The 20,680-nt window shown below is 52.3% G+C and overlaps 1 protein-coding gene across 2 annotated transcripts; it reads left to right on the top strand.

The window, feature by feature from the left end:
- The first annotated feature begins 3,691 nt into the window (after nucleotides 1-3,691).
- LOC113209100 (KICSTOR complex protein SZT2) lies at nucleotides 3,692-20,680 on the top strand. 2 transcript variants are annotated; one of them, XM_052268989.1, is made up of 42 exons: nucleotides 3,692-3,863; nucleotides 4,482-4,625; nucleotides 4,739-4,921; nucleotides 4,998-5,075; nucleotides 5,165-5,257; nucleotides 5,350-5,487; nucleotides 5,568-5,739; nucleotides 5,817-6,034; nucleotides 6,124-6,242; nucleotides 6,313-6,436; nucleotides 6,572-6,704; nucleotides 6,815-7,064; nucleotides 7,146-7,311; nucleotides 7,417-7,520; nucleotides 7,615-7,732; nucleotides 7,812-7,930; nucleotides 8,011-8,235; nucleotides 8,352-8,430; nucleotides 8,514-8,611; nucleotides 8,704-8,866; nucleotides 8,984-9,105; nucleotides 9,185-9,309; nucleotides 9,392-9,604; nucleotides 9,689-9,858; nucleotides 9,942-10,661; nucleotides 10,775-12,085; nucleotides 12,173-13,031; nucleotides 13,116-13,254; nucleotides 13,331-13,548; nucleotides 13,638-13,902; nucleotides 14,156-14,765; nucleotides 14,842-14,964; nucleotides 15,055-15,601; nucleotides 15,675-15,810; nucleotides 15,900-16,144; nucleotides 16,236-16,345; nucleotides 16,476-16,646; nucleotides 16,743-18,603; nucleotides 18,698-18,944; nucleotides 19,413-19,617; nucleotides 19,709-19,978; nucleotides 20,067-20,680. In XM_052268989.1, the coding sequence occupies exons 1-42, from the start codon at nucleotides 3,837-3,839 to the stop codon at nucleotides 20,226-20,228; spliced, it is 11,580 nt and encodes a 3,859-aa protein (XP_052124949.1). In that variant the 5' UTR covers nucleotides 3,692-3,836; the 3' UTR covers nucleotides 20,229-20,680. The 2 variants fall into 2 exon arrangements, with proteins under 2 accessions (XP_052124949.1, XP_052124948.1); XM_052268988.1 differs by having other exon boundaries at nucleotides 19,706-19,978.

Here is a 20,680-nt window from a genome sequence, read left to right as displayed (position 1 = left end):
GACGATTGTATTATTGGTCTATTCAATCAATTTTCGTGAAGACGTCAAATAATGGAATTTCCGGCACGAATGCGCGCCGAACACGTGTCTCGTTGTGTGAGGCTCTGCGGCCGATCTGCGCGACTGCGTGTCTGGGACCGTCTAAAATGCCTTTGTGCCAGGCCTGGTGACCCGCGGAATAAATATATTTCTCGGTCATACGATATTATATTGTAAACAAAGGTCCTCAAAGACTTCTCTATGAGTAGGACACGGAGGGTGTCGCTGTTGTATGTGTACAAATCGTCCTACAGGGGGACAGACAACTGTCGCGCACCCTCGCCATGGAGGCGCTCTTCCAGAATGAGGACCCCCTCCCCTCCCTCACGGGCCACACCGCCGCCGGCCGGCCGGCCCCGCTGCCCCTTACTTGCCCTCCCCGCTCGCGCTCCCCACACATCGCGGTCTCTGCATACAGCAGCTCATATTTTTCGCGGGCGTTCCGTTCCACTCGACGCTGCTGCACTTGAGCTCGCTCCATAGGCCTATACATCCCCCCGCGGGCGCCCCGGCCCGCCTCGGCACCACGCATGACTAACTCTTTATAAAGCCGCCCCGTAGCTTGGGGGAGGGGCATAAGAGAGGCATTACAGTCAGAAGATTGCGTTCGTAGGTTACATTCCCAACGACAACGGCCTCGCTTATTACGCAAAGTGCGTGTCATTTCTCGGGGAAATTTTTACTGCGAGACGTGTTATTTCTGTGGCATCTAACGATTTCATGTCCCATATTTTTATAATCATGATCGAGAGATGATGTGGTTGGAATGGATCTTTTCCAGCTTTTATAGAATGATCAAATTTCCCTGTACAAAAAAAATTGGAAACAAAAAAAAATGATATAATAAAATACTTATTTTTGATACACAATAGACCCAGCTTGCCCTCACGGCGCCAGGCGCCGCCCTCGCCGTAAAGCACTGCGGGTTGACGCGCGTAAAGGGCTGAGCCGGGCGGGAGGCATGGCAGCCAATCCCAGGGGCGTCGTAACTCTCATTCATTCTCGAGCCACTGCAGCTCTTTTTTATCACGGAAGGCGACAAATACCTGCACCCCCTCCCTCCTGGCCCACCTTCTGCTACACGTGTCATCCAGGTGCCTCGGAGAGTCGCCGTACACAGCACATGTACCAGTCCAACTTGGTGTGCACTCGGACTCATTTACCTACCAACCTGCGGGTGGGGGGCGCCTGCGGGGTAGGCAGTCCCGTCGAGCGCATCTGCCCGGCGGCACGGCCCGCCCTGCGCCTGCAGAGCTGCCCAGTAAAAGCTAAAACGGGGAGAGTAAGACGATTCGCTGCCCTATAGAGCCGGATCAAGCATCGTCACCGGGTATAGCATGGCATACCTGCGTAGCAGCCCGTCTTCCCTTTTAGATCCTTTCCGAACGGCAGGGCAGCTGAGCAGCAGTGCCCTCCTTCGCAGATCGGAACAACACTCGAGCGCGCGGGGACATTTTTCTCGCTTCGGAGTGATGTGATGGAACATCCGGTTACAGCGATAAGGAGTGAGGGGGCGGAGGACTCCCCTCACCTCCCCTCCGCCCGGCGGCCGGTGACTCCGTGTCGCAGCAGTCGCCGGCACGAGTGCAGTCCCTGGGGCGGTGTTAGCGGCTAACCGGCTCCGTACGTGTGCGGCCTATCTCACCGCCCGCCCCGCCCCGCGCAGAGATATGGCGAGAAGAGAGAGGGAGCTCGAGAGGGAGCGACGGCAGGAAAAGGTCAACGCTAAAGTTTTACCTGCCGGAATATATTGCCATGTAGTTGTATTGGGTTGTCTTCGGTCTGCGTCAGTCGCCGGCAGCGTGCGCCAGCCACAACCCTCCGCGCCATTATGCGAGGAGAGGGTTGTTGTGCTCCTCAAGGGTGGCGCACCGGCTGCATCGGCTGGGCTGGGCTGGTCCTGATGGACCCCGTCCCCGCCGCGCCACGCCACGCCAGGCCACGCCACGCCACGCCACGCCCCACAACGACGTGACAGAAATACAGGCGGAAACAAGGAATGCGGCGGTGCCGGAGCTCGGAGCACAGCCATGCGGAAGGGCGGGTCTATTTGATTTTGTCTTCGCATCACAAGTACATGAGAGGGGCAGAAGCGTCTCGTTGTGGCCAACGATGAGCGATAGATGGAGGACATCATAGAGGGGGAAATCGGACCATATACGGATTCGTTTTTTTTTGGGGGGGGTGGGGTCGTTATGTGTTTGTTTCTTTCCCTAGTGATTAGTGATGTAAGCAACTGCTCTAGATGCCCAAAATGTTCACGACAGTAGCCTAAGAGATTCCTCCCACGGCCAGCCGGTGCGCGCCGGGCCGACACGGCGAGACCCCGCAGCAGATGTCTGCCTTGTCCGGCCGGGGTGTTCCGTCGTGTCGTGTCGCTCCGGATCGACAGCAGGCGAGGGAGCCCCGTCCCCGTGCAGGCGGGGCGGGGCGGGGCGGGGCGGCCGGGAGGCGCGTCCAGCCCGGATGATGTCGCTGTCCCCCATGATGGATGTGCCCAGCCCGGCGCGCTGCGGGTCGCCTGCAGCAGAGGGGACGTGACCACTGCTATATCCAGTTAAGAATTGGTCGTTTCCACGCTTTGCGCAGCGCACGCTCACGCCGGCGTGAGGCGGGCGAGGGGCAGGGTGCGGGCAGGGTGCGGGGAGGCAGCGGCGGAAGAACTGCTAACCCTCTTCGTCCCCCGCTTCCCCTCTCGCCCTCCGCGCTCACGCCAGCGTGAGCGCGCGCTGAGCATGGAAACGACAAAATTCTTAACTGGATATAGCACACGCGGGGCGGGGGAGTCCCGGCCGCCGCCGCGCTGCCTCCACGATACGTACCGTGCAGCTGTTGCGTCCAGGATCCTCTTGCTTTGCGGCATCGCTTCGCTACCCCCTTTCCCCCTCTTACTGCTCGTTGATTTTCATTACCACTCTCACGATATCTTAAAAGTTTTCCGCCGTATGAGATGTCACCAATCTTACTCTCATTCTGTGTGTACCACGGTGTGGTGACACTTTGCTGTTGTTTCCAACCCTCAAAATGCGCAGCGTCACTGAACGTGTTGTGTCAACTGTATATTTCAGTGCCCTCTTCAACAAATGAGGTATTTTACGAATAAGAAGAACAGGAGGAATCCCGGCCGACGTCTGCTCCCGGACCATAACAAAGCCACGACCAAGCGCACGGTTTCTCGCGTATCTCCGCTAAAACTGAAAAGAAGTCATAACTGTTCTATATCATTTTAAAGCTGAGAACCTCAAAAATCTGGTACACGAGAAACCGTTTCGTTATGCGCCAGTGACCTGAGACTTGTTGTGGTCCAAAAGCCGTGATTCCTTCTGTTCTTCTTATTCGTAAAATACCTCATTGTTCAAGTCAATCTACTATAAACTTTTAAAGTGGAATACACAACAAATCTGAAGCGATAAGCCAAGCCCGAGTGCCACCCCTGGGGGCCGTCGAATCAAGTCGGATCCTACCGAACGGCGCCGATCCCGACTGACTGTGAGCCTACTCGGTCGCCCGAGCTCCGCGTCGGCGACGCTCGGCTTCGAACCCGAGCACGGAGCCTTGGATCCGAGTGGATGCCTAGCAAGATGCCTCCTATTTTGGGTATAAGTGACCACGCCTGCAAGAAGACGAGACGAAACCTGAACATACCCATGAATGGAGCAGAAACAGCTGATGAAAACAACGTCGCACAAGATAGAGCAAAGTACATCTGCTTTGGGAAACACCCACTACCTCAATATGCTATCAAATATTTCTAGTTTACTAAATGAGATGTATTTAACTTGCCTGTGATATTAATAATGGCCGACAAAAGCCATGTCAGTGAGGTAAGTTAATACATAGGTTATGGACCTGGCCGTGGTCGTTGATGTAAACAAACCCAAATGACACCAGTTAGAGTGTATATTTTTGATGCCATCCCGTACATTGTTGAGATATCGGATCATATGGACTTTTATCATTGATTTGTACTAAATTTTCGTTTGTAGGGCCTCTTCCTACTCTTCACGATTGTCATATGGACCTAATACTTCTTGTTCCATCTATAATAACATGTGTGTTTGCAAACACTCACAGTTCAATGCCCTTTTCTTTAAAATATTAATTAGTTTATCTAGAGATCTGGACCTAGTAACATTGTACCTGTCATGTTCTTAAATCATCTGTAACAGTCTGAGGGGGATCAATCTCCCTGTCTCCGTCTTCTTTAAAAACCACTTGACTGAAGGCCATTCAACAGATTCATTCAAGTTTGTGGAACAAATTCGAATTTCCCTGAGCTCACTGTAGAATTCATGCTGTTCATAGTAGTGATTTTGATTTCTGTGTGCCCTCATTTTAGATACAATTTTAAAAGAAGTTGCTATCAACTCTATTTGTCATTTATTAATTTGACCTTCGTAATATTTGTATTCCAACTGCATCTATTTCTTTCATTATTCCAGGAGGTTTCTTCTCTTAAAGCAGATATAATTTATCTATTGATGAGGAAAAAATATCATGTATCCTGTAATATAAGGGTTCAATGGTATTTAGATCACCTGAACACATATGTTACCACACCTCCACCATCAATATCTCAAGACTTTGTAAGTATGAATCAGTGTACTTTTTATGTTGGTAAATTTAAATGAATTTTATTGATTAAGATAATAATAAACTGGTTTTGAATTATTAATATTTGTAAAACATACATTTTCAGGAAAATGAAGATAAAGATCTTACTGTTGTGTCAGTTTTGCCTCTGGAGCCACCAAGTGACTGGCTTCCAGAGGTCAGTCATTGCTACCGTTACCTTGTTACACCTCAGTCATCTATTGTGTTCCTCACCCACCGATATAGATTTGCATTTTGTTTAGATATGAGTCCATCAGTTTCAGCTGTGGTATGACTAAAATAAATCTGTCAAAATGACATTTATTATTATTTTCCATTTTCTAAATCCTACTTTTATTTTGCAGGATACTCAACATGGTGAAGTCATGTCTGATGAGACTTTACTGTCATTTAGGAGAAGTGTAGAAGGCATGGTTCAACCGGTATGTGTTTATCCTTTGAAGCGATTGAGATGGAACTGTTAACTATAATCCACATAATAACTACAATTCCTTGCTTCATTATTTTTCAGTTTACAATACCTGGGTCCTGTGTAAAGTTTCAACCAGAAATTTATGTGACAGTCATAGCACATACACCATTTTTCGCCACACCTGCCCAACAGGTCTATCTATCTATAATATTTCACTTCCACTAATGCTTGGAAGTACCTATGTATCTTACTAATACTATTGAATTTTTTCCATTTGTTGATAGGTTTTAGTTCAAGGTTGGAGAGTTACACCCCAAAATGTCAAGAACCTCTTGTCGTGTGTTGAATCCCAATTAGTAATGCTGGAAGATGTTGTGGCAGATGTGACAAGGTCTGCTCATGAGCAATTGGATGCCTTAAGAGTAAGATTTCTGTTTCTATTTATGTGTTTTAGTTCCTCTTTTATGTAATTAAATTTATATCTGATCTAATTACTGTATAGGCAGAATCTGAGCGCCTTGTGGGAGATCTTTTTGAAGAGGAGCAATCAGAAAGTCAGGCACCATCAATAATTGCTGGTAATATACCCATGGTTAGCCCAGATGCTGGTTTTATTAATATGCTACGATATGGACTTCTGGCACTTAGATTATTACCTGATTGCAGCTCTTCCAGTAAGTTATTCTATTAAAAACTTTGCAAGTATCCTACACAGAATAAATAACAATCAAACTATTTCTTCCTCCCACAGATTTAGTTGTACTGACCGATGGTGTAATAGCAACACCTGATGTGAAAGTACTTGATTCAGTTGTTACTCAGTTACGTGCAAATGCAGTTGCCTGCTCATTTATTCAACTTGGGAGCAGATTTCATCCCCACTGTTGTGCAGGCTTGATTCCTTACAGGGATCTGTTACAGTATCTTGCTGGTGCAACACAGGGCTCATATGTCACCAACCCAGGAGAAGTAAGTGTCCAAGTCCCGCAATTGGAAGATTAGCACGATGTCTTACAGCAAAATTTAATGCACTCATTTATTTATTAATTGTCTTTCAGCTGAAATCTGAACTTATGAGTATGAATTTCTATCACAAAGCTTTTCTCACATGGTCCTTCAGACGACCTAGTTATGAGTTTAGCAATCCATTGCCCCAAGAAGGAGAATGGAATGTGAGGTATGTACTAATATCTCCCAGCACTTGTTCATTTAGTGCCTATCTTACTGTTACTTTCATCATTTTCTAGTAACCACCTCTTTTATGGACGTCACGAACCTCAACTGTTGTCCAAGAAACAAGCTGAAGACAAACTTAACATTTCACTTCACAGTCTTCTATGTTGTAGATTGCATCAAGGATACACTGTCAAAGTAAGCCCGTTGGATAAAACTCTGCCAAACATGTCACTAGTCACGTATTTTTAGAGTAGTGCAACATCAAAATTACACTAATATGTAAAGTTAACTATGTTTTTAAAAGTTCTACTTCTACTCCCAATTTCACAGGGTGTATGCATGAAAGATGGACAAGTTGAATTAAATTTGGTTCAAGCTTGGAATTCTCACATATATCTTGACTATAAAGTGACTTCACCATGGCCAGGTGGTTACCCTGTTCACTACTCACTATCTATTCAAGGTCAGAAAAAACTTCTTAATAACCTATCTTACTCATAAAATTCTATTCCATTAATTTTGGGTTCTTTATCTCTATCTTTATTTCATCTGTTATTTTGTATTCCACTCCAGCACCATATGAGTTTCTTCATGACATTACATGTCTATTGAAAAAACCTCTTGGATCGCCATATCGGCAACTAGTTGTTACTCGATTTTGGCATACTCTGAAAATTCTTGGCCAGTCAGATCAATTACTTGTTCACTTGCACTCTCTTGGATCTGCTGCATCAACACCACCAGATGTTGTGAGGAGTGGAATGCCTCTCTTCTACCCTCCCTCATTAGCTGTTCCCTCAGCATTGCCTGTTCTTGCATCCAGGTAAAATTGTGCATTCTTGTCATAAATCTGCAATTATTGTTAAATTATTGTTGTAACCGTTTTTGTTTTTCTGTCTAAAAGTGAGTCAAGCTGTCAGCAGTTTGCTACATTTTGGCGCCCATTAACCATGTTAGATCCAGCAATGTGGCAAAGGTGGCTTCACACTCACAACTTAGTACTTCTACTACGTCATGATATCCCTTTACCACAGTATCTACATTTACCTAATAATAGTGGTCGCTATCAGGTAAGTGACTGGCTTCTGTCCTATGATTTATCTGATCCTTTCTGTTTCATTCTTGATTGATCAATCTTATGTCATCTTATTGTTTTGTCATCTTGTTTGTTTCAGGTTGTACAATGTCGCCATGCTGCTCTTTCTCTATATGCATTACTAAAAGACTGGAGCTCCTTTGTACTGATTGATAATCATTCCTATGTGAAATTTGTTCAAGGGTATGTATTCAACTCTTTTTTTATGGTGTGATACATATATCAAAATGGGTATGCTTTGCTGAGGACAGCCATAATCTTAATGTTGCATTTATAGGGTTCCTCGAGATCCATCCTCTTCTTGGTTTTTCCTCATAAGAGCTACCTCAAAGCCTCCATGTGTGGTTGTCCAGCTTGCATTTCTTGGTGGGACATCAGCAGAACTGAGATACCAGGTCAGAAGAAATAAGACCTTTTCTGTTGAAAAAAATATATTTTTTTTCCTTGGCTTAATCTGTAATTATTTGTTTGCAGATGGTTGAACAGCTTTCTGAAAAAATCCAACAGCTCACTTTTCCTCAGAGGCCTTTGTCAAATACCAGCTTAAGTTGCTGTCTGTCACTTCACAAACCTGTTGACAAAATTCTTATCCGGTAAGATCATTTCATAATTATTATTGCCTATTTTTCATATGTTGTAATTCAATACACATACTTACATTACTTTTATTTAGGTATGAACGCATGCCGTCTGCATTAGACACTGTAGTTTTCCCTGACGGAACTCAGCCAGCAATGGCTGCTCACTGGGGCAACACAGTCACGGCCGGGGCTGGTTCACTCCTCACTACCCTCTCCCGATATCTTTATCATCGGCGCTGGGTATGGGCTGCTCAAAGCAGCCCCCACTTCCCTCTCGGGCAAGATGCCATTGCCAGGATTCTTGCCACACTCACTAAGTAAGTCACCCACCTACTTTATCACTTTATCATGCACCCAATGCTATCTTAAATTTTTGTTGCAATTTCTAAAAATAATATATGTTGTTTTTTCTTTTTACTCTCTACTACTTTAGAACAAGACTGAAAGAAGGGTTCTGTTTTGCTCATTCTACTGCTGGTATCATCAATATGGTCTTAGAAGTTGAAATGATCGTAAGTATAATTAAAGTGGATCATATATTCAAATTCTTTTTACTTTACTTTTACTTACTTTTCCATCTCGTGTCACATGACAGCAACAAGAAGGTGGAGATGAGAAAAATCCGCCTCAGTTCTGTGTTGTGCAATACGTCCTTTTTCCTCCTCATCTTGCAAACACCAGTCTGAAAGATAGGTATATTGATAGGAAGATCCAAACTTAATTCACAGTTCTCAAACCCTAAAACAAACTGTTAATTTGTTTAAATTTTATTTCTTTGTTTTCAGTGGTTCTGAAGATGAAGGGGTTGATGATGCTGACGCAAATGAAGAGGGGGAGATGCAATTGGTGATGGAGTGTTGGGTAGAGCCACAACATGGGAAAGTCACCAACTCTCCTACTCAACGTTCTTACATGAATGGTCTACCATACTTCCGAATTGCTGATGCTGTAAGTTTACCCACCGTACCAGTTATTTTCTACTTACTGTACTATTTTCAGTAGTACTGTTAATTAAGGAAAGTGCATTTTCTTACAAGAGCAACTTTTTAAATATTTTAATTATAGATATGCCAAGTGGATGCTCAGTGCATATCATCTTTACTGACAATGGAGCATGTACGCCTTATGTGTGAGCAGGGACATGTACAACCCCCACAATCCTGTGATGCTGCACAAATACTTTCAGAGTAAGTAAAACAGTTTAGTTTTTCTCCCTCTCTATCAGTATATTTAATTTTAAGTCAATTCTATTATTTTTTACTCCAGATTTCCAAGAGGCGCAGCGGTATGGGCAGAGCCTAGAATTCAGTGCCTTCCTTTTGCTTTTAATCTTACTAGCCTACTTCCTCTCTGCCAACAAGCTGAACTTCTTTTTTCCATGTACATTCAAGGTAAGCATATTTTGTTCTTATAGATCTATTTTGCCTTACAAAACAGTTGTGAAATTTAAGTAACTGTCATCTAATCTTACAGATTTAGCAAATGGGAGCTCTGCACGAACAGGCAGTGAAGCTGTTGAACAGAACCCTGATGCTCCTAATCAAATGATGTTAAATATCATGCTGGATCAATTATCAGTGCTGCATGACCGAGAGCTGCCTTTAAGTGAAGAAGACTCAGAAAGATTTATGCACCACATAAGAAACCGTAACAGGCCACTATCTGCCCCAGCTTTGCCTATTCCTGGTCAGTATTATTCTATGTTGTTTTTAGTTGTTTTCCAAATATTTTTTGTGAGATTTTAATTTCATCAAGTGTTTTCAATTTTAGATAAATGTGGCAGGGGGAATTGGCGCTGTTTTGTGCGAAGGACAAGCCCCAACAGAGTTCTTCTGACAATAGTGCCAGCAAGCTTTGCTGATCTCAAGGCAATCATGGTTCCTAATCTCAACTTTGAGCAGCTCCGTGGAATAAAACTAGTCACCCCACGGAATGACACTGTAGGTATTTGTGTTAATAATCCATGTCACCATGAATGAAAGTCACATTGTATTTTACCGACGGCATCCATCCGTCTCTGCAGTTTGCAGGCGATGTCTTCAACGGCGTCCCGACCGAGGCGCACCCTGATTCACTGGAGGCGCTTGGAACGCCCCTGGGTACGCCCCTGCCGACGGGTACGCCCGCCACCCCGCACACGCCCCACATCCAGCAGGCCACTCCCCAGGCCACGCCCAGCCCTCACACCCCGTCCACCTGCGACCCCTCCTCGTCCTTCCTGTTGAACCACTTCTCCCGGCGGCTGCGCACCAGTCACCAGGACGTGGGCGCGTCCTCCTCCCTGGACTCGCCCTTCCGCATGCGCGCCGCGTCCTGGGACCCCAAGCCGTCCAGGGCGTCGACGGGGCCGTCCCTGGCCTCGCTGGCGAGCTCGGCGAAGAGGCCGCGCACCAGCTCCATGGGGGCCAAGGCGAAGCCGTGCAGGCTGAGCCTGGGCACGCCGGGCATGAGTCCCGCGATGAGCCCGAGCCCCAGCCCGAGCCCCAGCCAGGCTGCCCACGCCAGCGCGGCGACCACCGCCAGCACGAGCACCACGACCGAGTCGTCCCCGCTGGCCTGCCCCTCGGGCGCCACCACCACGCCCGGGATCCCGGTGCCGCGCACCGCGACGCCCAGCAAGCACCGCGGCGAGTGGGACCGGGCGTCCTACGAACGCTCCATGAGCTGCGAGGCCTCGGTGTTCAGGACGCGCACCCAGTCCATGGACTCTAAGAACAAGCACTACTCTTCCAGTCAGAACCAGGTGAGTCCACGTCGACGTCGCCGTGACCGCGCGGCCCGGGCCGCCAGACTGACTCGATTCGTTTCTCACAGTCTTGAGTCATCCAGTTTCTCACACCGTGTCTCCTCGAACAGGTCTTTGTCCGGAAGGACGGTAGTGACGGAGGGCTAGGCCTGCACCGCAACCGCTCTAGCTCCATCGACCTCAAGCTCAAGCTGCCCACGCGCAGGCGCACCATCTCGAGCCAGGCGTCCTACACGCTCGGCTCACCCAACCCGGACGTGACGCCTACCAAGACCTTCTCCATGCCGGTGCCGGGCTGCGGGCAACGCGTCGAGGGCTCCATCACGCTGCCCGTGTACGTGTTCGACTGCCCGCTGACGCCCTCCCCGGAGGCGGAGCTCGACGTCCCCGCCGACATCTTCGAGGACCGCACCTTCAAGTGGGACTGGCCAACGGGGAAGTCTACGCCCACCATCACCACGGCGTCTGCGCTGAGCCGTCTCTCCGGGAGGGAGTCTGCGGAGCGCGCGGCGACCCCTCCGGAGGACGACAAGGAGGCTGAGAAAGGCGACGTCCTCGCGGACACCTCCGGGCCCGCCAGCCTGGACAGCACGGCGCCGGGGGCGAGCCAGACTGGTCCGGCCGCCCCGCCCAGCCAGTCGGCGCTGCAGCAGATGGGGCGCGCGCTCAGCCTGGCGTACAGTCGCTGCTTCGTGCTCGCCCTATTCGAGTCGCTGCAGAGCGGGCTGCACGTGCACGCCGTGGACGTGCAGCAGGCCGTGGACGAGTGCGAGGAGGCGCTGGTCGAGGTGGACATCACCCGCTTCCTGCACACGGTCTGCGGCCACCTCAACGGCGGCGGCCCCACGCGCTGCCACGACCTCAAACTCTTGCACCGCCTCATCAAGGACAAGTTCCGCACCATCCTGCACGCCGCGTTCCGCCCCGTGACGACGCACCCCGAGTTCCACTACTGCGTGCCGGCGGGCGCCGGGCCGGGCTGGGACCACAAGCGGATGCCCGGCGGCACCATGCCGCTGCACGTGCCCCTGTCGGCGCTGCACATCCCGCTGCACGTCCCCCAGGACCCGCTGAGCGGGCCGCTGCTGCAGCTGGCCGGCTGGGACGGCGTGCTCATGCCGGGCATCCTCAACACCCCGGACGACGCGCACACCTCGCTGCTCTCCAACATGGACTCCAACTCGATGAGCGAGGTGGTGGACGACACCCAGCTCCCCGAGGAGGTGTCCCCGCTGTTCCTGCACCTCGTGTGCTCGGTGCACGCGCACGGCGATATGGCCAGCTACGCCACTCGCGCGCTCCCGACCTGCGTCACCGAGCTGGCGCGCGGGCTGGACGACAACGTGGGTGCCAGCGCGGCCAACAGCTCGGGCGCGGGGGTGGGGACCACGAGCGCGCTCCTAGCCAGCCAGGGCTGCCAGGTGAGTGTCCAGACATAGTCTCATTGATTGGAATTTCAGGCGAAGGCCGATAGCTGACCACTCACCCCCGTCCATCTTCCTCCCCAGGTGACTTTGGACATCCTCTGCCTAACGCTGACCCGCGAGCCCGAGTCTCTGTCGCTCACCGAGCAGCCGCAGGCGGTGCCGCCGCAGCCGTCCGCCCAGACACCCCAGCAGCAGCTCGCGGTGCCCACCCCGCCGCAGCTGCAGCAGCAGCTGTCCAACCAGAGCTCGTGCTCCATGGACGAGCGCCTGTCGGTGGACCAGCTGGCTCACCTGCCCGAGCACCAGCAGCGCGCCGTCAACAAGCTGGTGCACGAACTGCGCTGGCTCATGCGGGACGAGGTGGCGGCGTGCGCGCTGGACGAGTGGCCCGTGACGGAAGCCACCCTCTCCATGGTGGCGGAGCACATCTCGTCCTCGCTGGGACGCTCCACCTGCCTGCTGGAGACGGTGCCGCTGCACTTTGTCTACGAGACGGGCAAGTGCCTCGAGAAGTTCCTTGAGGCGCTGGTCGACCTCCGCGTCAACGGCTACCGCCTGCAGTCCGAGGGCGTCGCCACGTTCTATATGGTGAAGGACGCCAGTGTGGTCGTCGACACCTGTGAGACCCCGTGCGACCCGTCCGAGGCCGGGTGGGAGCCGGGCGAGGGCGAGGTAGACGCGGCGAGCACCCCGATCATGCCCCGGGTGGCCACGGAGAGCACGATCGAGCAGTCCACGGATGGGTCCGCCTCCACTCACGACAACTTCCAAGGAGGGCCGCCGGGTGCGCACGGGGAGGAGACCCCCCTGGGCCACCTGGGTCACCTGGGCTCCCTCTCCGGTCTCAACCCGGACAGCGACCTCTGCAACTGGAGCGAGGCCGCGGCCAGGAACAGCGAGGTGTCCAGCCTCCTAGAGAGCGCGTTGGGCACCGAAGACGGTAAGAGATGGATGCTCGGGGCCCTGGGCCCTCCTACCTGAGGTCGCTCCAGATCGCTGTTTAACCAGGTGTCTTGTGTTTCAGGCTACGATGGAGGTAGCAGTGATTCTGCTCAAGACTGCGCCTGGCTACTAGAGCTTGAGCGTAGTCGAGACAAGTTACCTAATTTTTGGATCATCTTGCGAGTTGAGGGAGATCTAGTCTATGTCTATTTCCACTGCAGGTATGTGTCACATTCTATCTGTGGTGATTCAAGTTTATGTATCTAAATTGCGTTCCTCACATTTTTTTATTTTCAGATTTTTGGATATGGAAACAGAAGAGGTTTCCTCCTATAGGGCTGTGTTTACTGGTGTGTTGGAACAATTGCGGAGACTGTGTATTCGTGTGAACCAAACACTCCTTCTGTCCACATTAAACGACACATTTTTGTGTGATGCTCTATTGGAGCCAGAACAAGCAGATGACAGTTGGACTGGAGGTGATGTTGTTCTAAATCGACTTAAGTCTCTGGAAGGTCAGTTAAAATTGCGATAGTTTAAAAACAGCTTCTTTGGTCCATTGTACAAAAATTATCACCAAACAGTAAACTATCGTTTCTTACAGACAATCGTGAGACCGACCAAGCTACATCTGAATCTCTATCTGCCAGTGGAAGAACCATTGCAAAGTTTGAACCTGGTCACTTCTCGTGCGGTGTAGTGTGGGAAACCAATTTTATGCTGCACCATCGACTGAAGACTGGCCCTGGAAAGGGGGGTCTGTCGAGGGGGATACAGGCCCTTCGCAATGTCCTCAACCGACTCAGCGTCACAAACAGAAGAAACATGTTTGTTTACAAGGACAAGCAGGGCAACGTCTTCTACTTACGGTAATTTTCCCGATGGCTCGTCGCCCTGGTACACATATAGGTGGCCCCCAAACCCCGGCCACTTCCGTAGGTATACGTTGACGCATGCATGCGTGCGTGCGGGTTGTCTAACTCGGGTTCGTAAGGCGCGATTGAAGCAAACGCCCCGACATATGCGAAAGTGGGTGGTGTTTGCCTGTTCACCGTAAATGTTGTTCTTTTAAATTATGAGCAAATTTTATACAGCCCTGTGACAATTGCGTCGTTTCCTCAGACTGCACGAGAACCAGCGCGGCCTGGCCAAGATGAGCGCGCCGTGCATGGTGAACCTGGGGACGGGCCTGGGGCCGATGGGGTCGCTGACGGGCTCCGTCGGGCCGTACACGCTCCACGGCTACACCGGGGAGAGCTCGCCCTGCTCCGTGTCGCGGAGCTCGTCCACCGCGTCGCTCAACACCTCCCGCCGGCTGCACCCGCTGCCGCACGCCGCCGAGGACGTGGCCTCCGTGTCGTCCATCTCGGGCGACGTCCACAGCCACAGCCAGGCACTGCGGCCGCGGGTGCGCTCGTTCGGCGAGAAGGATGTGACCCCGCTCAGCTCGTCCGGCGAGGGCCGCTGGAGCCTGGCGCCGTCGCTGCACGGCCACGGCCACCACGCGCACGCCCCGGTGCGCGAGGACTACATCACGCTCCGCGTGCACGGCATCTCGGACGCGGGCGGCGACGTGCGCCAGGATCTGATGCAGGTGCTGCAGAACAGGCTCGACGTGGCCGTGCTGGACGTGCTGTCCGTGATGCTGGCGCGCAACCCCATGTGCAAGCTGGCGCCCGAGGACGTGCACTTCATCCAGCGGCCCAACCAGCCGCCCGAGACCAGCGTGCAGGTGAGTCCCGCGCGCCTCACCCATCAGCGCGCCTATTCCTTGCGACGCCTGCCTGAGAACTGTTCCTGCCCCCCAGTTCTCCGTGCCTGCACACGCCGAGCTCCACGTGCAGGCCCTGGCCTACTACCTGCATCAAGACCTGCTCCACTTCGTCCACCAGCCCAAGTACACGGAGCCCATGCCCAGCGGGCACTTCCAGGTGAGTGCAGACACCTCCGTCGGGTAGTGTACCTGCCCCTGCAGCACGTCGGCTGACGCCTCTGCCGCCTTGCCGGCGCTCTGCCCCCAGGACTACTCGCAGCCGCCAGACTCGCCGTCGCACATCCCCGAGGGCTACCTGTACCTGTACAACCAGAACGCCACGGCCACCGGCAGCCGCGGCATCGCCTGCCTCGCCATGGGCGTGATGGACCGCGCCGGGCACCTGATGCTGCGCAGCAGCCCCTTCCGCCGGCCGCAGCTGTGGGCGCACGCCGAGGCGCCGCTGCCCGAGCACTTCCAGGACCTGACCACCGTCCGGAGGTACTGGCCCGACGCGCCCGCGCCCGCGCACCCGTGCGGCGCGGCGCCCGCGGCCCCCGACGCGGAGCTGGACTCGGCCGCCCGGGTCGAGTTCCGCATCTGGCAGCAGGGCCGCGTCAACATGGAGGCCCTGGTGGCCAAACTGGAGAGCGCGGTGAAGCACGCCGTGTGGGACCTGCTGACCGAGTTCACCATCCTCACGGCGCCCATCGAGGAGGCGGGCACGCCCGCACCCACCCCTGTGCTCACCCCCAACTCCACGCCGTCCACTACCCCGAACCCCAACTCGTTCTCTTTGGCTCTCTCTCTTTCAAGTAAGTTCTGCATCCGTCGTTGGGTAGTGCTGCGAGCTGACTCGACTTCTAAAGGTGGCGCTCTCTGTTGTAGCCCCTCAGCCAGTGAACTATGCCTCACGGTCTCAGTTGCACCCTGTGTACCACAAATCAATGCAGCCCTGGCTGGAGTATGCTGTAGAACTGGGTGTAGCATCAGTGCGGAAACACAATGTCCAGCTAGCCTCACGGTTGGAATCACCATTACGTGTTTATTTTTGGTTATTTTATTGGATACGTTATGAGAATTGTTTTCATCTTTATTGATGCATTTTTTCAGGCACTCCCTGGGGGTTGCCGTGCAGGAGCTGGAGTCACTTATAACAACACATGCCAAAGATACAAGAACAGCAGTTTTTGCTGAGGAAATTGATTCTAATGGAGGAGTGATGTACAGGCAATGGCGCTGGAATGATGAATGTAATTTTCTCCCAACACGATGCCTTTTGCTAACTCGCAATACATCTCAGTGGCGTTGCTTTGTAGCTGACCCAAGAGGACCTCCATCTAAAGCAGATGCAAAGGGTGTGTAATCTCATTATTACCACTACATGATAACAAGTGTCTTGAAATTAATCTTGAAATTAATCTTGATATTTTTAACTTTTCTTTCAAGTTGCTAACAAAGGTCTGCAGAAGTTTTTACCTCTTCTTGGCACTACTCCTCAAGACCACCGTTTTGTGCCCAGGCAACGGTTCCTGCTAACTGTTGTCACTAGCAAAGATGTAAGACACTTTCTCCTTTGCTTTTTCAACTTCTTTACAGTCACCTTTAAAATCTAGTAAACCATTAATCTTAAAAAAAAATCTTTTTCATAATTTTTATTTTTACTTTTGCCATTATTTACAATTTTAGATGGCTATTCTCACCTACAACTGGTCCAAAGAATGTGTAGAGAGTTTAAATTACCAAACTACACTGTTGGGGCACTGGTTAAGTGCCCGATCAGGCTTACTGACCAGCATAATTTGTCAAAAGATGGGGTTGTTCCACAACCAGCCATGTTTGCGAACATCTGACAACAAGGTTTGTAGTCATTAAGGTTTAATTTTTTTTTCTTTTTAAATTACTGGCGAACCGTAATTGATAAATACATGAAACGTTTTCATTTTGAACTCGCAGAGTAACCCCTACCTCACTAAGGTGGGCGACTTGGACATGCTGACCAAGTTTCCGCGGAAGGAATCGCTGGGTCCTTCTGGGGGTAGCGGGGGCGCCCGGCGGAGCGGCGGCTGGAGTGGCAACAGCGGCACGTCGACGCCCACCTCGCCGCACCCGGCCCAGCAGGCGCAGCAGGCGCAGCAGACCGGCAAGGATCCCGGACAGCAGGGCCTGCCGCTGCAGGCGCTGCAGCACGTGTTCCGGGACCGCAGGGCCGCCCCGCTCAAGAGCGGCCCGGGCGACCTGGTGGTGCGGCACGCCCGGCAGATGCTGGCCACCCGGCACCTGGACAAGGACGCCGACCACCAGCGCAAGCTCAACAGCCTGTGGCAGAACCGCGGCGGCGCCACGCCCAACATCCCCCTGGCGCCGGACGTGCTGCAGCTGTTTCTGCAGCACGCGCGCACCATCCACTACTGCCTGACGCCGCTGCTGTTCCTGCCGCGCTGGAGGGTCGACTCGGCCGCCACGCGCGACCACTCGCTAAGCGTGAGCCCGCCCACGGGGGGCGTTGGGGCGGCGGGGCCGGGCGCGCTGCGCTCCACGCCGCGGTCCACGCCGCGCACCACGCCGCGGGGCACGCCCGCCAAGGAGCGGCGCGGCAGCAGCGCGAGCATGAGCCTGGGCGCGCGCGAGCACGACCGCTGGCACGCCACGCTGTGCGCGCACTTCGTGCACGAGTACCAGCAGTACCTGCAGACGCTGGGCTTCATCCCGGTGCACACCGAGCCCAGCGCGCAGTCCCTGGCGGGCGGGCCGGGCACGGCGCCGCGCCGCCGCCAGAGCCACTTCCTGCAGAAGTCCCTGCTGGGCGGCGTGCTCATGGTGGAGCTGCTGCTCGCCGAGCCCTTCTTCCACTCGCGCCTGCACGCGCTCGAGTGCTCCCGCATGCAGACCAAGTCCCCGGCCTTCATCTCGCAGTTCACCGTCAGCTTCCTGGACGAGTGCGACAAGGTGAAGGTGCTGCTGCACCTGCACTCGTTTGCCTACGACTACCACCTGCGCACCCTCCACGGCTGTGTGACCTCCCCTGGTCCTGGGATCGGCCCCCTCATCGGGCCGGGCATCGGGCCCGGGGGTAGCCTCTTGCCGCCAGGCTACCACCTCACCTTGTTCCTGGACGACTTCCTCAAGTACTACTCGAAGGCGCCGAACTTCGCTCGCAACCTGGTGCATGCTGACACCGTGGTGGTGTCGGACATCGCCACCCCCGGCGTGCAGCTCTTCAGCTACCTGCTGCAGAACGACAAAGCGTACGGAATGGAGGTGTTCCGGATGGCGCCCGTCACTTACGACGAGCACGACCAGGACTCGTGCAGCGTCCACATGCAGAGCGAGTTTGTGCTCGTCCAGCACAAGACCACCCCGCACCTGTCGTACCGAGACGTACACGACCTCAAGCAGACCGACGACTTCGACGTGACGCTCATTGTGACGCACGACCCGAGTCCCGAGCTGCCAGACCAGAACCAGCTCAAGCTCAAGTACTTCATCGTGCTGACCAGCCGGCGGGAGCTCTACCCGAAGGCGGAAGTGGAGCGGAAGCAGGGCAAGTTCCGCACCGTGTCGACGGCCAACGTCCCGGGCAACGCCGTGTCCCTCCCGGCCTCTACGCCGCCCCCCGGGCCGCCGCCGCCCCCCGGGCCGCTGCCGGCCCCCACCACCATCACCGCCCAGGTTGCCGTGCCAGTCGCGCTGCCCCCTGTGGCCATCGCGACCGCGGTGCCGGCCGCGCCCCCCATCATCGCGCCCATCATCAACACCATCACGGACTCGAACGGCTCCATGCACAGCGCCTCGCCGTCGGCGCCCTCTACACCAGGTGAGGACATCCTCGAGTACGAGAACATCCCGGATAGAGCGTCGACGTCTGCTCTGTTCACCCAGTGTTTGACATGTAGCATATATTTTTTCAGCCGCACCCAACGCTCCCGTTCTCCTAGAAGTGGTCACCCAGGACGTCCCCGGGGCACTGACGATCGACAGACTGCCCTCACCTGCCTCTGAGGCCACACCAGACCTGTGTTCTGTTCTAGTCTCGCTCGAGTCGCACTCAAGCTCTGTGCCAGAACTCCCCAACACATTGCCGATTTCCACAGAGTCAGAGTCGTTCAATAGTGATTCCGGCGGTCAACTTAGTTCAAGTCACCACGTGGAAATTAGGTAGGTTGGACTCTTTTGTCCGATTGGCCCTGTATTAAGGTGCTCCCACAGTAAACGTTTCCCGTGAGGTTGGGCCAGTTGGGCGACAGACGTTTTCTCACCCGACCGGGCGGGCCGCCGTCCCCACACAGCTGCTTGGCGGGTTGGCCTACCCAGCCGGCACCAGACGCTATCATTAGCGTTGTCTCGTGAGACGTTCATTGTGGGGATCCCTGGACTTAGATTGTAACGCATGCAGGCGTGCGGGCAGATTTGTCTATCGTCTCCAACCATCGGAAAACTCGCACGAGGCAAAGTGCACCTTTCGCCTCAATTGACAACGTTTTTAACGTGCATCACGTCTTCAGTGAGCGAGTAGGCAGCACGTCCGCACGCGTACATGCCGTATACAGTCTAATTACGGAAGTTGGCGGCCACCGGCCACCATGACCTGGTATAGCACATTCTCACGTGCAATTTTTGTTGCAGGCAAGAAGCAGTGAATTACTTGGGGTACTATTCATCTCATGAACAGCTGATGGGGCAACTGATTCACCAACAAGCAGCTACCGCCCGCAATCATATTGTCTCCATGGTCACTCAAGGTGCAATGCACTGTCGAACACACATGTTGTGGACTCGTCTAATGTGTCCTGCCGTGTCTAACATACGCTCCAACCCTAGAGACCACCAGGTAGGATTAAGACACTTTTTCAAAAAGGTGAAGTAGTTAACTAGAAATATTTCATAGTTACTTATACCTTATATTCATTTTTGCGCAGCAGGGTCAGAGTCTGAGCTTCAGTGAGTTTCGTGAGTTGGTACGCTTGGCTGAAGTGGAACCACTTTCCCGCCTGGATCCAAGACTGAAACCTTTACTAGCTCAACCACTTACTTGGTATCAGGGTCTAGCTCGAGTGCTGTTATCCAAATATTCTGACCACAACCGCCAATTTTTTGCTCCTGATAGCAGTGCTCACCACATTGTAATATTACACCCTCGATACCCAGATGCATTTGTCATGTTATCTCTTGATAACCATACTGCCAGAGGGGTAAGTGTATTGCATTATTTTACTTTGCAGTTGAAACAGTTTTGTTTATATTTCCTTCAAGAGACTTGTTTTACTTTCCTGTTTCTAGGATCTAGCTGTTGTCTACAGAATGCCTCCAGAAGCTTTAAGTGAAAGGAAAGATAGACGGCCAAGTGCTGCTATTAAACCATGCTCCGCAGAAGAAATACATCCTCTAGTAGAGGGCCTTGTTAATGCTTGTTGCTTCCATTTGTGGTCTAGCTTGTTGTAACAAATACTGGTTATTGAATGCTGTGAAGAATGTAAATCCTTATTATTGCGGTCCCTCTTACTATGAATTATTATTTGAGAGAAAAAAAGCTACATACGCTTGAAGTGGAGTAATTGATTGAACAATATTCCAGTTTCAACGCAATTATTCCGTGATTCAAATGGTATCGAACTAATGAGTATTTACGTTATATTTAATGGTGTTGTCCTCTTATGAAATGTGATGAAATTGTTACTTGTTTCTTCATATTGCTGTTGCATTGTTGCCTTTTTAGTTGAACAAGACCCCAATAGTCAATGTTAGTAGTGTGGGTCAATGTGATGTTGTTGCTCATTGTAAATTTTCCTTAATGGGCTTGTTACTTTTCAAATTTTATTTTATTTTCGTCATTGCATGCTCAGTTTAATTTCAGTCCTTGTATATTGTATCCTGTAGGTAATTTATGTCTTCTA

This window comes from Frankliniella occidentalis, unplaced genomic scaffold (genome assembly GCF_000697945.3).
Source record: "Frankliniella occidentalis isolate FOCC.00 unplaced genomic scaffold, Focc_3.1 Scaffold80, whole genome shotgun sequence".
NCBI lineage: Eukaryota > Metazoa > Arthropoda > Insecta > Thysanoptera > Thripidae > Frankliniella > Frankliniella occidentalis.
The sequence above is the reverse complement of the archived record's forward strand: the minus strand, read 5'-3'. Positions and strand labels throughout refer to the sequence as shown.